General features: G+C 50.7%; 8 protein-coding genes across 8 annotated transcripts; 3 read left to right on the top strand and 5 right to left on the bottom strand.

Annotated features, from left to right (window-relative positions):
* Positions 1-587: 587 nt before the first annotated feature.
* N7443_000047 (DUF3237 domain-containing protein) lies at positions 588-1,171 on the top strand (the record flags this gene model as incomplete). The annotated part of the gene is made up of 3 exons (XM_056880103.1): positions 588-775; positions 822-902; positions 955-1,171. Coding segments are annotated over 3 exons (486 nt in total), but the record flags the coding sequence as incomplete, so codon positions are not given.
* A 101-nt stretch (positions 1,172-1,272) lies between these two features.
* Positions 1,273-3,238, bottom strand: N7443_000046 (Zn(II)2Cys6 transcription factor; the record flags this gene model as incomplete). Its single annotated transcript, XM_056880102.1, has 4 exons — positions 1,273-1,710; positions 1,767-2,073; positions 2,126-3,053; positions 3,115-3,238. The coding sequence occupies 4 exons, from the start codon at positions 3,236-3,238 to the stop codon at positions 1,273-1,275; spliced, it is 1,797 nt and encodes a 598-aa protein (XP_056745340.1).
* Positions 3,239-3,891: 653 nt separating this feature from the next.
* Positions 3,892-4,905, bottom strand: N7443_000045 (M20 family metallopeptidase; the record flags this gene model as incomplete). Its single annotated transcript, XM_056880101.1, has 3 exons — positions 3,892-4,288; positions 4,350-4,732; positions 4,810-4,905. 3 exons carry the CDS (start codon positions 4,903-4,905, stop codon positions 3,892-3,894), a joined length of 876 nt encoding a protein of 291 aa, XP_056745339.1.
* Positions 4,906-5,854: 949 nt separating this feature from the next.
* Positions 5,855-7,564, top strand: N7443_000044 (extracellular polygalacturonase; the record flags this gene model as incomplete). Its single annotated transcript, XM_056880100.1, has 4 exons — positions 5,855-6,021; positions 6,080-6,173; positions 6,246-7,307; positions 7,364-7,564. The coding sequence occupies 4 exons, from the start codon at positions 5,855-5,857 to the stop codon at positions 7,562-7,564; spliced, it is 1,524 nt and encodes a 507-aa protein (XP_056745338.1).
* A 37-nt stretch (positions 7,565-7,601) lies between these two features.
* On the bottom strand, positions 7,602-9,277 carry N7443_000043 (putative flavin-containing amine oxidasedehydrogenase; the record flags this gene model as incomplete). The annotated part of the gene is made up of 3 exons (XM_056880099.1): positions 7,602-7,760; positions 7,823-9,160; positions 9,218-9,277. The coding sequence occupies 3 exons, from the start codon at positions 9,275-9,277 to the stop codon at positions 7,602-7,604; spliced, it is 1,557 nt and encodes a 518-aa protein (XP_056745337.1).
* Positions 9,278-10,050: 773 nt separating this feature from the next.
* N7443_000042 (uncharacterized protein) lies at positions 10,051-10,506 on the bottom strand (the record flags this gene model as incomplete). Its single annotated transcript, XM_056880098.1, has 1 exon — positions 10,051-10,506. The coding sequence occupies one exon, from the start codon at positions 10,504-10,506 to the stop codon at positions 10,051-10,053; it is 456 nt and encodes a 151-aa protein (XP_056745336.1).
* Positions 10,507-10,967: 461 nt separating this feature from the next.
* Positions 10,968-12,192, bottom strand: N7443_000041 (glycoside hydrolase family 28 protein; the record flags this gene model as incomplete). Its single annotated transcript, XM_056880097.1, has 3 exons — positions 10,968-11,426; positions 11,486-11,905; positions 11,956-12,192. 3 exons carry the CDS (start codon positions 12,190-12,192, stop codon positions 10,968-10,970), a joined length of 1,116 nt encoding a protein of 371 aa, XP_056745335.1.
* A 1,314-nt stretch (positions 12,193-13,506) lies between these two features.
* N7443_000040 (uncharacterized protein) lies at positions 13,507-14,352 on the top strand (the record flags this gene model as incomplete). Its single annotated transcript, XM_056880096.1, has 2 exons — positions 13,507-13,782; positions 13,852-14,352. 2 exons carry the CDS (start codon positions 13,507-13,509, stop codon positions 14,350-14,352), a joined length of 777 nt encoding a protein of 258 aa, XP_056745334.1.
* Between the last annotated feature and the right edge of the window lie 181 nt (positions 14,353-14,533).

Here is a 14,533-nt window from a genome sequence, read left to right as displayed (position 1 = left end):
TGTCATCCGCCGCTCTAGCACTTTGTAATTCTTGTTTAAAAAAGCAATTGAGTAATAAACCAAATAATAATTGTTCCTGCTGCTCCAGGCAATGTTCAACACGTGGATTGGAGTGAGAGTGCTCAAATGTGCAGGTACCTGGTGGGCGTTTCATCACACAGGGCAGTTCATGTCACCGGGATGGGGTTTACCGAATGAGAAATCAACTAATTAGGTTACTGTAGGTAGCTCATAATCAAATAAAAGTCAATGCCGACGATCCGGGGGAATTGCCGAGGAGCTCTGACATCATCCACATGGTTTCGTTGCCACTCCACTTCAGTGTTGTGCCGCTGTTTCCGGAAATCTATTGGAACCTGCATACCCACTTTGAAAGCAATCATAAAAGATACCTATGGAACCCTTCATTGCTCTTTTTTCAAGGTTTATACTCTCAGGTACTGTTTCCAATTATACCAAGTTTACATAGTATGCTTGAAGACACTAACAATACCCATCTAGGTGCATAGGGCTATCCCCCCGCAAGAAACTGAGTGGAGAAGTCCCACGTTCTCAACCCCTCACCTTTCTTTACTTTCAACCTTTAGACAACCATGGAGACCATCGCACCCCCACCAAAATTGAGCCACCTCTTTACTCTCCGTTGTGCAGTTGATCCGCCTATGGAGATAGGCCATGGTCCTTATGGTCGTCGACGTTGCGTGCCGATCAAGTCGGGTTCCGTACGTGGGCCCCACTTTAACGGGGAAGTTGTGCCTGGAGGTGCAGATTTCATGTAGGTTCAGCAAAAGGCTCCCCAGAAAGCGTCTCACATGTTAAAGGTTGGTGGAAGAAGACCAGACGACTCACGTTAATACCAACTATGTGATCAAGAGTAACGATGGGGCATACATCTACATTCGGTAAGACAAGGAACCTCTCCGAAGCGAGTCTCACGCTGACGGGCATTGCTAGTACCGAAGGCACTCGGGCAGGACCTCCTGAGGTCCTGAAAGCCTTGATGGAAGGCGGACCTGTTGACCCCAGCCAATACTGGTTTCATCTTCACGTCAAGATTGAAACGGGCCACGAGAAGTACAAATGGATGAACGATCGGGTCATCGTTGGGCGGGCTACCCGAGCCCAAGGGGAGGTTGCGTACGATGCGTATTACCTAGAAAATTGCCCCTGAGGGAGACATCCGTATGGTACCTGGGTAATTGATGCCCAGCGTCATTAAAATGGGTCTATAGACATTAAAGCTATATATACAAATCCTCCGAAGACGCAATATTACACCTGCAATCGCTGGAGCAGCAGCTCGGCAAGATTTACGTAGACGCCCTGACTCACGTCTTGTTGGACCACAATCTGATCAGCCAGTTCGTTGGCCCAGATGTACTCCGAATGGAAATCACGGAATTCAAACAGGCGTTGGCGGCACCACGCCTGGTGGCTGGGATCGTCCGTTTCGATGATGGCCATTAAAAGAGGCCAGTGCAAACGGCGCAGCAGTCTTGGATCAGATGCAAATTGTTTTCTGGCAATGTCCACGATACCAGCCGTGGCTTGCCGGTGGATAGCTGACGGCAGGCTGTCCACGCAGAGCAGTCGGCGGTGGAGAATGATCTGTGCGTAAAAGGTACAGACGGCCATGTAAATGGTGTGGAGCGTACGACGTGCAGAGACAGTGCCGGCAAACTTCGCAGTGATGAAGAGATCGGAGTACTTCTAAACCCAAGTCAGCAAGCAAAACTATATCAAGGGATTACGCAAGGAACACGTACTTCACGAGTAGCCATGATATCACGAAAGAGTGTCTCCCCAGATTCGGTTCCAGCCCCAGAATCCACGAGCACCTTCCAAGTCCGATAGCGCATAGTGAAACCACTATGTAATAGCTCTAGTGCTCGATAGTTTTCGATGTCATCCAGCACCTCCTGATCTGGATACTGCTCACCCCAGAAACAACGGCCCCAGAGGCGAGCACATCGGTGTAAGTGATCTGGTTTCAGCGCTGGGTTCTTCGACTGCATGACGTAGTCATTCAAGGACTCTGTCAGACCCATTGGCCGACAACTGCCGTCGATGTATCTAGGCCATGTTAGTAATGAATAAATAGTCGTAACTTCAAAAAGATTCTCACAATATCCATAAGAGGAACTGTTCCGGAATGAAGGAAACCTTGGAGATAGACCTCTCGTCTGTGGGTGAATTGTCGTTGGTACTCTCGGCAGACAGAAACACGTCATTGACATCCTTGAATCGAAAAAGTTGTGGATGTGACTCCAGAAGTGACCGCACTCCATGCAAATGAAGCTGGAGATGTCGCACGGAATGGCCAAATTGCCACTCGTAGGTGACCATCAAGAACATGGTAGCAAAGATGATCTCCAGCTCTTCTACGGAGACGTGCCGCCGGGGGGTCTCTAGTAGCTGCCGAAACTCCTTCACTGCTAAACTGTAATGGTACCTTCCATGATCTTCGGCCGTGGGTCGGCCCGGAGATCGCACCACCAACCCGTGGCGATGCATGTCACAGGCAGACAGAGCTAGGATCATCCGCATGATCACTTTGTTGGTGGCGGCGGGACCCTGGTAGAGATAGCAGAAGCTGCTCCATTGCCACCCTTTCATGTAGTAATAGACGATCGACGAGGAGGGAAAGTATTGGAAGTACTTTTGGTCATGCTCCGTGAGCGTGAGGGAGTTCGCGCACGCAATATCAGCGCTCAACGGTGGGTAGAGAGGGGTCGGGATTTGGGTCGGTGCAACAGGCGGGTAGAAAGGCACGAGTTGCGGGGGCTCGAGAAGTACCGCGTCGTCCGGCCAGGAGACTGGAGATAGACTGGCGAGTAACGCATCTGGGATGTCCACAACATCACCGGCCTGGGGCGCGGACCAGATGAGCTGGTCCGTAGCACTGGGGGCCGGCTGGAGATGTCGGACCTGCACACCGCGATCACGCTGGACCGGCACACCCCATTCGCAGCTCAGACGAAGATTCGAACATCGGCTGCAGGTTGGGCGCTCTTCCCCGCATTTCACTTTGCGTCGGCGGCAGGTACTGCAGCCTGAGTCAAGGCCGAAATCGGGTCAGTTTGAAAGTGGATTTGAAGGGGAGAGAGGACGGACCATTCTTCGAGCGCGGCGCGTTACGTCCGGACATGAAGATAATCCCCCACCACACTCTCTGGAGGTTATGGCCAGTGTGGCATCGGAGATTAAAGTAGAGGAGCCCTGGGAGGGTAGGTTTCATGGAAAGGAAAGAAGAGCGAGAACCCAGATAAGAGATAACGCGGGGTGACGGCCTGAGGCTCCGCATCAACTGCCGATGTCACGCAAAAGCCGAATCTGACATCACCATCCTCGTCACATCTATCTAGGACTAGGAACATAATTGACTGGAACATTAAACTATACATTGCATTTAACGTCTAATCTCTTGCGATTTCCTCCTGCCATTGACGGTGTGCCATCTCATACAATTCATCGTTCATGATCATGTCCCACCCGGTCAGCGCGAGCGACTTGCCTACAGTAACAGCCTCTGTATGTGCCTCATCTGTTCCAGCCGAGGCAGCAAAGTCGGGATGATGCGGGAAGGTATTGTCAGGAGTCGGAATTCCAAACATCGTATGCAGTGTGGGTGTGATATAGCTGACATTTCCTACAGGCGCAAATGTCAATTCTGCTGGGATAACAATCAATTTGGCATCACATACCGATATCTGACGAGGCCGTCAACACCTTGTCGTGGCGCTTCAATACCTTTCGGCCATATTCGCCCATGTGGACTTGATACCGATCGCAAAGAGTATCGTTCAGTCGCACATCGGTGTAGAGCTCCTCCCTAGAAAATGTATCGCGTCAGGAACAGCCCTGGGAGAGTAACAAAAAAGCGAAGGCAACCTACTCCTGAATGGCCACTTGACAGCCCGTCGCCAGTGCACCAGCCTCAATACAGTTGCGTACTTTGGTCACGAGGAGTTTCAGGCCCTTGAGCGACGGACTCCGAACCTGCCAGAATGCCGTGGTATGCTCTGGGATCACGTTGGCCACTTTGGGGGTGTCCATAAACGCGCAGTGAATGCGTTGTTCGGGTAGAAGCTGTTGTCGTAACACGGCAACGTTATTATAGGATGTCACCAACGCATCCAGTGCATTGATCCCATCCCACGGGTTACCGCCTGCGTGGGCACTTTTCCCTGTGAATTGACACTGGATATTCATGCGAGCATTCATCAGTGTACCAGCGATTCCGTCAGCAGGTCCCTGATCCGGGAAGACTTTCTTGGGGCCGCCATGGCTTTGTTCAATCAGCATCTTACACTGAAGGTTTTAGATATGAAGTCAGGGTTCCAACATACGCCATGAGAGAAATATCCACATTCTTATATGCGCCCGCGTCGATAAGCTTCGCCTTTCCGCCTCCGTTTTCCTCGGCTGGGGTGCCCAGCAACTGTGTTCGTCCCGGAATACCGTATTTCTTCAACGTGAAGGAAAGGGCGAGGAAGGCGGCAATACTGCTGGTGGCGATAAGATTGTGACCGCAAGCATGTCCGATGCCGGGGAGTGCGTCGTATTCCGCATTGAAATTGACCAGTCTCCCACCCGAGCCACTCAATGCTTCGAATGATGTATCTAGACCATACGCGTGGCGTGTGACGGTGAATCCTTGCTTCTCCAGGAAATTGCAAATGGTATCATGAGCGTAGTGCTCCTCGTAGGCGAGTTCAGGATGCGACCAGATCTATCAAGTACGTCGTGGGTCAGTTGTCTCTACACCAGAATCCTTGAAAGACAAGAGCATTCCCTCTGGAAATTTACCTCGTGATTCACTTCGCGGAGGGATTTCTCGAGTGCTGCAAGGGCCACATCTACCGACGCTCGTACGTCGTCCGTTCCCACTGTCGACAGAGTCATTGTTGGATTCAGGGTATGCGACATAAATTATGGCAGATATATCACTGGTTTCGCAGCGCTGGAGAGAAAAGGACGTCTTTTAATGGCCCGAAGGGATAAGAGGGGAGGCGCTACTATCTTGCGTCACATCCGAGGCCTTCCATCTCTCCCACAGCCATCATTCTTTCTGCTGCCTTCCCGCCTGAATTTTGCCGACGATCCACTAGGATCAGGGTTTCCCGATAGCGGAAGGATGGAGAGGAGATTGCGGTTTGGCGAGCTCGGAAACGATAGCTGCTCGGCAATTTGGTGGATCAACCTCCCCGCGATTGAATCTGTGGGGTAAACAACAGCAAGCCCATGATGGGCAGATGGTTGCTAATTACGTCGAGTCAGCAATCGACCCCGGCTTCTCCTTTGCTCGATGCAGATAGGGAAGTGGGTTTGCCGACAGAGGTCGGGGGTTGATAGCCGATAGGATCCCCGTATTGGCTAGACTGCCGACGCTGAGCCCTAATCTAAGCCCCCTGTTCAGGTACAAGATTATCGACGTTGAAAGCCGAGTAGTAATAAACTCAATTGTCATTCTTCGGGAATCATGTGTCGGCAGTCGTGACCGCCGGTGGCTGCCCTGAATTTGCCGATTATTTCAACCGCGACGCAAAGCATCGATCTGATCGCCCTGTGGCATATGCTATCGCTTGGGATTGGCAGATAGGCGATGATGGCCTTCGTATGTGTCACGACTTGGCGTTGATTTCCCCAGCTGGGGGCGGCTTTGGGGTTCTTGATGATCTGCCTATTGCCACCACGTTGGTCTCCGCTGGTCATATAATTCACCGTCCTGCACACACCTTGAACTACTCATCAAGCCACAAGTCGTTTACACAGTCTTTTATTTTCCAAAGGAACCCAAGCCTCCAATTACCTTCCGCGCTATTTTTCGATTAGTATAATCATCTATCTCAATATGGAAAAACAACAACCTCCATCAGGAGGCGGTACAGTCGATCTCGACATGCTGAAAATTGAACCCAACCATAACCATAACTCTCGTGACGTGGACTTCGGTCAAATGCTGGAAACACATGCAACTCCGAAGGCAGAGAGGAAAGTTCTCTGGAAGCTTGACCTCTTGTAAGTTAGCCCCTGGCCGTGACTTCATTTATACTCGACTCTGACCACTTCAAATTAGTCTCATCCCTTTAATGGGATTCTGCTATATGTTACAATACATGGACAAGCTGGCCTTGAGTCAATCAACTCTATTTGGCCTCCGACAGGACCTGGTACCGTCTCTCTTTCTATTCATTCGGTCGAAAACCAAGACTGTGTCCTAATATGCTCCCCTCAATCTGCAGGGCTTAAAAGATCGAGAATACAACTGGGCATCTGCTGTATTTTACTTTGGATATTTCGCCTGGAGCTGGCCCAGCTCCTATCTGATCGTTCGACTCCCGCTGGGAAAATATTTGAGTGTCGCTGTTTTCATATGGGGTGGGGTTCTTATGTGTCACGCTGCCTGCAATAATTTCGGTGGATTGATGGCAGCGAGATTCTTCCTTGGCGTGGGAGAGGCATCTATTGCCCCCGGTTTTGCCATTATTACGGGCATGTTCTACAAGCGCGAGGAGCAACCTTCTCGTCAAGCTGCCTGGTTTGCTGGTAACTCCATTGCAACGATTATTGGCGGAGTTGTTGCATATGGAGTTGGCAAGATCAACATCAGCTCTGTTAACAATTGGCAGTTGCTGTTTTTGATTCTCGGTGCAGTCACCGCTGCCTACGGAATTGTGCTCTTCGTCTTTCTGCCAAATTCGCCCGCGAATGTCATCGTTCTGGACAAGACCGAAAGAGCAATTGCCCTACAACGGACGCTGAAAAATAAAACTGGTGTGATGGACAGTGGGAACTTCAAATGGAGCCAGGTTTTAATGGCCATCAAGGACCCTCAGACTTGGTTTCTGGTACTATACACGCTTTGCGTCAACTTTTGCAATGGCGGCATTACCAGTTTTTCGTCAATCATCATCCAAGGTTTCGGCTACGGCGAGCTCAAGGCCCTTCTCATGCAGATGCCTATCGGAGCCGCTCAGCTGGTCTTTCTCCTATTGACCTCTGGCTTCGCCACATTTGTGCCTTCATCCCGCATCTTCATGATGATCTTGAACACAGGTACCTCGATGATTGGCATGATCCTTATCTGGAAGCTTGCCGATGACAACAGTGTAGGCAAAATGGTTGGACTTTGCTTAGGATCAGTCTTTGCTGCCAATATCCCCCTATCACTGAGTATCATCAGTTCAAACGTGGCTGGATTCACCAAGAAAAGCACAGTCAGTGCCATGATGTTTGCCGCATACTGTATTGGTAATATTGTGGGACCTCAATTCTTCATTCCTTCTGAAGACCCGGACTATCCCGTGAGTGATCTCGAATCTTATTTTGTTTCAGAAATTTTCATACTAACATACAATAGACTGGTATCAAGGCGGCCATGTCTGGGCTGATATTTGGTATCTTTTTCCTGATTTGTCTGTACAGCTTTTACGTGTGGGAGAACCGCCGTCGCGACCGGCTTTACGGATTGCCACGGGAATTGACCGAGGCAGAGGAGCTACAAGACGAGCTGTCCAATAAGACAGATCATGAGATTGAGAGTTTCCGCTATGTACTTTAGAAACTATATATTATGATTCTACGAATGTCACTATTTCTCAGGTGTCTTTCGCTTTTCTTCTCCGGTACCGTGTCCCATGACAAACAAGCAAATATTTCGCAAAGAAGTCTTCGGCAAAGTCGTCAAATGGCTCGTATGGGGCCCCTAATTGATACGCAGCTGCTATGCCGGAAATGCAGGCAATCTCGTGCATGTTCTTGGAAGTGGAATCAGCTTATTGTAGAGCCTATAAGAAGAAGCATAAGAAGAGCCACTCACCACCATAGTCCAACTTCCTGCAAATAATGTCTTATTATGGCCATTGATGAACATCATCCCAGGTACAACACGTAGATAGTGTTGCCATCGGTGGCCGAACTGATGCCACCATTTTCTTCCGATGATTTTAGACTGATCAATATCATTCCACGTCCAAAGGTCTTGCTGTTGGTCGTTCAGGAATATGGTTTGGAAGACATGCTCATTGAGAGGTAGAGCCGACTGGCCCTCGCCAAGTTTCTCGCGGAATTGATGCTGATAATTCGTGCAGTCGAATCCCATCTCGATCTTGTCCGGGTCTGAGGCGAATGAATGGGTGTAATACATCGGCCTGTACCCCAACCACCCGTCTTTCTGACAGACGGGCTTCTGCTCGGCAAATTCAATTTGTTCCTTTCGCTCTTTGGTAGCGGGTTGGGCACACAGTTCGGAATCATATTGAGCCTCAAATATTTTCTGGAAATAAGCAGAGTCGGTATGTGTAATAGTAATGTCATTGAAGAATTTGACACCTCCCAGGACGTATTTCTCACGCCATGTGGCATGTGTTCCGAGGAGCTTCTTTGCTTCGTCTGCGGGACAGCAAAGTACGAGATCATCAAAAGTCTCGGTGTTCGGTTCGGTGCTGTTATGCTTTTGGGTCTGCAAAACAACGCCATTCTTGCCTCGCTCGAGCACTTTGACAGAAGTATTTAACCGTATATCGATGTTCTTCGAACCAAGGTCTGCGGCCCAGTCTTCATAGAAGCTTCCCAGTTGAGGGAATGTAAACATGGTGGGTAGGTTTGGCAGTAACGTGTCCGGGTCATACTCCCACAATTTCATCTGTGGATCGTCGAAGAGGCGTTCTAGAAGGACGCAGGACACATTGGGCGTTTGGTTTCCTGTTCCCAGAAACAAGGCCAGGAGGGGCAAGACCATCTTAGTGCTGAAGTCTTTGCTAAAACAGAACAGTCGCAAGATAACCTTGACCGGTAAAATGCCGAGAAGGGGCATCATATATTTGATGCATTTCAAGACACGACCCAACTTTTTGATTTCTCGTGAATGGCGGTCCACCAGAGGGCTAGGGAACACATTGGTCCAGAAACTATCACGGCCTTTGCCAAAGGACACTTGAAGTTTGACCGGCTGAGGCTCGTAGCCGTAGTGACGAAAGAAGCGGAACGTGTGTCTAAAGATGGCCGATCCACCCTGGACACCGTCATTGAGCCAGCTTGCACCGTACTTGGACTCATCGAGAGTGATCGAGGTTGCTTGGCCTCCGGTATGGGAATCAATGTCGATCACCGTCACGTCAAATTTGTCTGGATGATTAGCTAATGTTGCTGCGCATGACTGCGATGGGAAATTATTAGTCTGAAAAGTTCGTCCATTGCCTCAAGGGCTACGCACCATGCCAGCGGCCCCAGCCCCTATAATGGCGACCTTTTTTCTTGGTTGGCTTGCAGGCATTGTGGGAAAAATGTAACCACTGAACGATATTAAAGACCAATTTCATACCTCGGCCGTGCGGTATATAAAGGATAGCACCCCCTGGCATTTTCCAAGATTGGGACACGATCGCGATCGCGATCGCGATCGTGGTGATGGTAACGGTGTTTCTGATGGTGATGTCAAGCACGGTCGCGATGAGCCAATCATCGGTTTAAGACCGCGAATACCTCCAGGAGTCGAAAGCCGTCAGTCTAAAACTCAATCTACTGAAAAACAAGTTTATCATTTGACGAGACAATGATCGACCACTAGGGACCTCATCCCGATGCTATTTTGAATTCTTCAGGGGCCGAATGCGGTCGTCATCCTTGCAGGTCTCCGACACACAGGAGCAGGGCATGTGCATGAGCACGCTTCTTGCATTATGTAGTGGTCAAAGACAAATGTAAATTTCCCTCGCCTGATGGAGGTGTAGGAGTAGACAAATTCAGAACGAACAATGACTCCCTTATCAAAATACCACCCGCCAAAAGCAACAGGGTCACATATCACGTCACGGGCATCATATGTACAGATATGCGATGCTTTGCGTCCTTGGGGAGAGCAAATCCGCAAATTCCTTACTTCTTTACTTTTTTTACTGCTCAACAGATATATCCGACCGGGTCGCAGGTCTCTCCTTCATTTCTACTGACCGCTCGATCTCATCTGGGAACGGCTTGCGCGCCCACACGCGTCGGCTGTGTGTCGGTTAGTTCAGGGTCTAATATCAGTGATGTCCGAATAAAAACTTACGCGCGCTGGTAGATGTGGAAGCGCGGGTTCTTGAGCTCTTGGCGCAGCTTGGCCACGTAGACAAGCACTTCATCCTTGGTCCACGGCTCCGGGGCGCCGAACTTGGTCAATAACCACATACACCAGCCCTCCATTCCAGACATCCAGTGTTGGTAGTTGGCCGTACCAGCCTCCTTGTAGCGCTGATCGCGTGCCCAAGGCCCAATCGGCCATTTATAGGTCTTGTCATGGACATCCACAAACCCGGCCTTGCGAATGGCTTCGTGCATCGTATCGATTGTGTCACATTCACGGCCGGCGGCTTCGCCACAGGCAAAAATGTTCGGGCCCCAGGTGTGAAGAATGGCGAACGGGACCAACGGGGCCTCGCCGATCATTGGGGAATCCAAGGCCACGCCAATTGACCGAACAGTGCGCCTGTGGGGATGGACCACCCTGTCTGAGGAAATCATGACACAAACAAGGACGAATCTACCTGCTTAGGAAGGAGACAGGGAAGGCACTTTGCCAGGCAAACACCGGTACGTATCGGACCTAATCATCAAGTAACATACCTTCCCTTATCAAGTAACTACCTAGGTACCTGGCTTGACTTTCAGAGTATGATGAACAGTATGGCAACATTAGTCTCCGGTCCACCGACGTGAGCCGTGCCGGTCCACTCGAGACCACAGATGCGGGACCTGGAAAGTTCGAATCACAATCAACACTAACCTAACTCTGACTCTGCAGGCGTATTCCGAGCAATCAAATGCCGGGATTTGACCCAATGAAAAAAAAAACAACAACAAATAAACATGCAGGATCCAGTTCTAGCTTTCTACAGTCTAAAAGCCCACCGAGTTTCCGGTCTGGACTTCGGAACCGACCACGAGGAAAGTACCGGCTCCACGCACGAACTCCCCGTGGCCCTTTAGCACGACGCACCCGACGGCACGTTCTCACAGTCATCACTGGTGTCGCCGCCCGTCAGGCTCACATCCTCCCATGTCCAGTCACTGCAGCTGTCATCGCCGCACAGAATGTAGACTTGGACCGCATCGTCTTCCAGGGAGCCGCTGATGCCGTCCACAGTCAAGTCGGTGATGGGAACGCCATCGGTAGGAGTGCCGGTCGGGGATCCGTTCTCGTAGTCCTGCTCAATCACGATGCCGTAGTCGGTAATGCCGGACAAAACGAGGTTGGAGAAGGTGATATCGGAAACGGAGCCGGTCGCATCGTAGACTGTCTTGATGCGGACGCCGTTGGCCGAATCGGTGACGGTAGAATCGGTGAAGGTCACGTTCTTGACGGTGTTGTCGTCACGGCCTCCCACCGAGCCGATGGACAGGCCATGACCTCCAGAGCAGGTGCCTCCGGTGAAATAGATGTTCTACGGCGAATGGTTAACCCGACTCCATCAATGTTCAGGGGGGAGATCATCATTCATACCTCACCGGAGTTGATGGCGACACAGTCATCCTGGTTCTTCACCACCGCGTCCTTGATGGTGATGTAGGTGGACTCGCCAATATCGAAGCCGTCGGTGTTGTGGCCGCCGTTGTCATCGCCATCCGAGTTGTCGATCGTCACACTGTCGATCACGAGATTGTCCGACTCGATACTGAACACCTGAACGGGAGTGTTCTTGATGGAGAGACCCGTAATGGTCGAGTCATCGAGGGAGTGGGCATAGAAAAACTTGGGCTTCGTCTTGCCTCCGTTGGTGCCCTCGCCGTCCCACCAGCGAGACCCATCGCCGTCGATCTCGGCACCGTCGGCCACCTCAACGGTGATGCCCGAGCCAGAGATTTTGATCAGCGGGCCGTCCCATTCCTCGTAGCCGAAGGTGGTGGTTCCCTCAAAAATGACCTTGCAGGAATCGTCAGATACGCTTCTCGAACGGTGAAGACACGACTTACTTTGGTACCGTCATTCAAGTCGGTCAGGTCCAGGGTCTCTCCAGCGGGGACTTCGATGTCACTGAGCACGATGGTGGAGCAGGAGCTCTTGCTCGCCGACGCACTCGCCGCTTCGGTGAAGGTGCAGGTGGAAGAGGACTTTTTGACCAATTCGGAGACGCGCGAAGGCGCCGGGGCTGCAGCAACAAGACTGGCAGCCAGACCGGCGCAGAGCATATGCGAAAGGTACGAGGGCATGATGGCCTATTGTTCTGCTCAGCAGAACGGTGAATCCAAAAGAATGGAAGGAAAACTTTCAAGGAATGGAATCGATTCTGATCAACAGAAAAGTATTAAGGAATGAATAGTTGAATGAAACCATCACCGTGGACGGATCTCAACCCTTTTTATAGTAATGTATAAGCTATGAGAAGCTGGCATACTTAGAGCTCGGAGCCCCGTCGACGCGGCTTCTCCACCTATACGCCTCCCGAAATCAATCTCCGGTCAATTTCCATATAGACGCCAGGGGCAAGAGAGGAGCAGAGTGAAGAAGCGTGAGCATAGAAGACTGTGGAACCTATCAACATCTAACGGCCGGTCTGTGATGGTCCGTGATGGTCAGGGTTCTAATAGGGCAACCCCGAGACAAGAAATGATCACTAAATTTTTTGCTCCACCCGGTTAAATTTCGGAATTGCCTCTCGTCCTTGCTCCCAGGGGAACGTGTCTCGCTAAAAACGCTCGTCGAAAGAACAGAGGGTCTGATAAATCCCAGCTTGGTCAGCTTGAGATGGATATATCACATGGAGAATTGGTACATTGGTACCATAATACCTTGTGCCAGTATATATTGGGGCGTCAGTGATGCCGACTGCGCAGGGGTCAATCTGCTGGGATTCGTCATCTCCCGGCACTCCAGTCGAGTATATTGAGAGTAGAATCGCGCACTAGTACAGACTAGGTATCGGGTGACTTTGGAAACTCCGTTTCAAGAGAGATTCTTAGAGACCCTTGACACACGTGAAGAAGTGTGTGTGAATGAGGTGGATCCCTTTCTATCTTTGCAATCTTTGATCCCCATCCCGTCTTGCATCCTGGGAGGGTACATCATCGCATTTCCATTCGAGCATTAACTAAATGGGTGGCTTAAAGCATAGAATGGCTGGAAAGTTGTCAACGAGGTACTATGCTTGACGAGAATCCTGGCAAACGCCTTTCAATCAGGTCAACTGGTGTTTGCAGATCAATCGAGCCATAGTTACATAGGGAGACATCTCCTGAAGTTTGTAAAGGGAGAAAGTCAAGAATATATATATATATTCAGCCTCATCATAATCTTGACGGTTACCACCAAGGGAAGAAATCCAGGCGCACCGTCGAAGCCTTGAACCCATGAAATCTCTAAAATGTAATACTGTGAATTTGGGCATCTGGAAGGATATACCCGTTCGAAATTGGAAGACCTCAAACCTGTAAATTCGACATCAAGTGGCACTTTTATAGATATTGGTCACGTGACAGAGAGACGAATTTTAGCGGCTTCACATTCGATCTTCGCACCACAAAGCCATGGCAGAGCCGGGGAGAACACACACCAAACTCGTGGGTGCCCCGGACTACGACGACCCCAATTTTTGGGATTTTCGATTTGCGACCGGTCGCGATGTCGGCGAATGGCTCAATTCGGGCGAGGCCCTCCTGGACGTGGTTCTGTCAGACTTGGAGCGTCGTCCCGGCTTCCAAGATACACCGCGCGTCTTGCACTTGGGCCCCGGCGTCTCACAACTGGGAATGAAGCTCCGAGATGCTTGTATGGAGCGGCAATGGATGGGAAATGGCATTGTCGTAAGTCGGGTCTGATACATGAGATGCTCACCGTCGCGCTTGAAACACTTCTCACCCATGTTCCTGCAGAATGTAGATTTTTCCGCCGAGGCCGTTCGACTGGGCCAAGAAGCCGAACGACACCAAGCTCCTCACAAGGCCATGCACTGGCTGCGTGCCGACCTGCTTTCCTGGGAACATGTTTCCACCCTTATTCCCTTTGCGCCCTTTGATGTAATCTTGGACAAAAGCACGAGCGATGCGATTGCCACCTTCAGCGACCGGAAGATTTCGTCTGAAGATGATCTGTCATGCATCTGTCCCACTGTGCGACCGTTCCTCTCCAGCGAGCCCACCGTCACCTTGTCTCCGGTCGAGGCGCTCGCTTTGCACCTTGTGCCATTGACACAAACGAACACCACATGGATCGCGCTTTCATACTCGACCCTGCGATTTGACAGTCTTCCTTTTCTTGCCAAGTACTGGTCATTGCGCTCGCGAACGCCGCTGAAAGCGACCCCCGGCGACGTCTCCTCCACGGCCTACACCCCGGAGGTTTTCCACTGGATCTATGTTATGGACCGCAAATAACGTCGTTCTCTCGCGGAATGGTGTTGATGGCGGCAACTAACCGGCCGCATGACACGTTCCAGCGGCGTGGATCCAAGAACGAATCTCGATTCCAGGTCTACCCCTTTCCTGCAGGCTTTTGGTCCCGCGTGGAGCTGGACCTGCAGCTACACGATAACACGTTATATAGAATTATTGCAAG

The sequence above is a fragment of the Penicillium atrosanguineum genome, assembly GCF_028827265.1.
Source record: "Penicillium atrosanguineum strain IBT 20685 chromosome Unknown utg000001l_segment0_segment0, whole genome shotgun sequence".
NCBI classification, from domain to species: domain Eukaryota; kingdom Fungi; phylum Ascomycota; class Eurotiomycetes; order Eurotiales; family Aspergillaceae; genus Penicillium; species Penicillium atrosanguineum.
The sequence above is the reverse complement of the archived record's forward strand: the minus strand, read 5'-3'. Positions and strand labels throughout refer to the sequence as shown.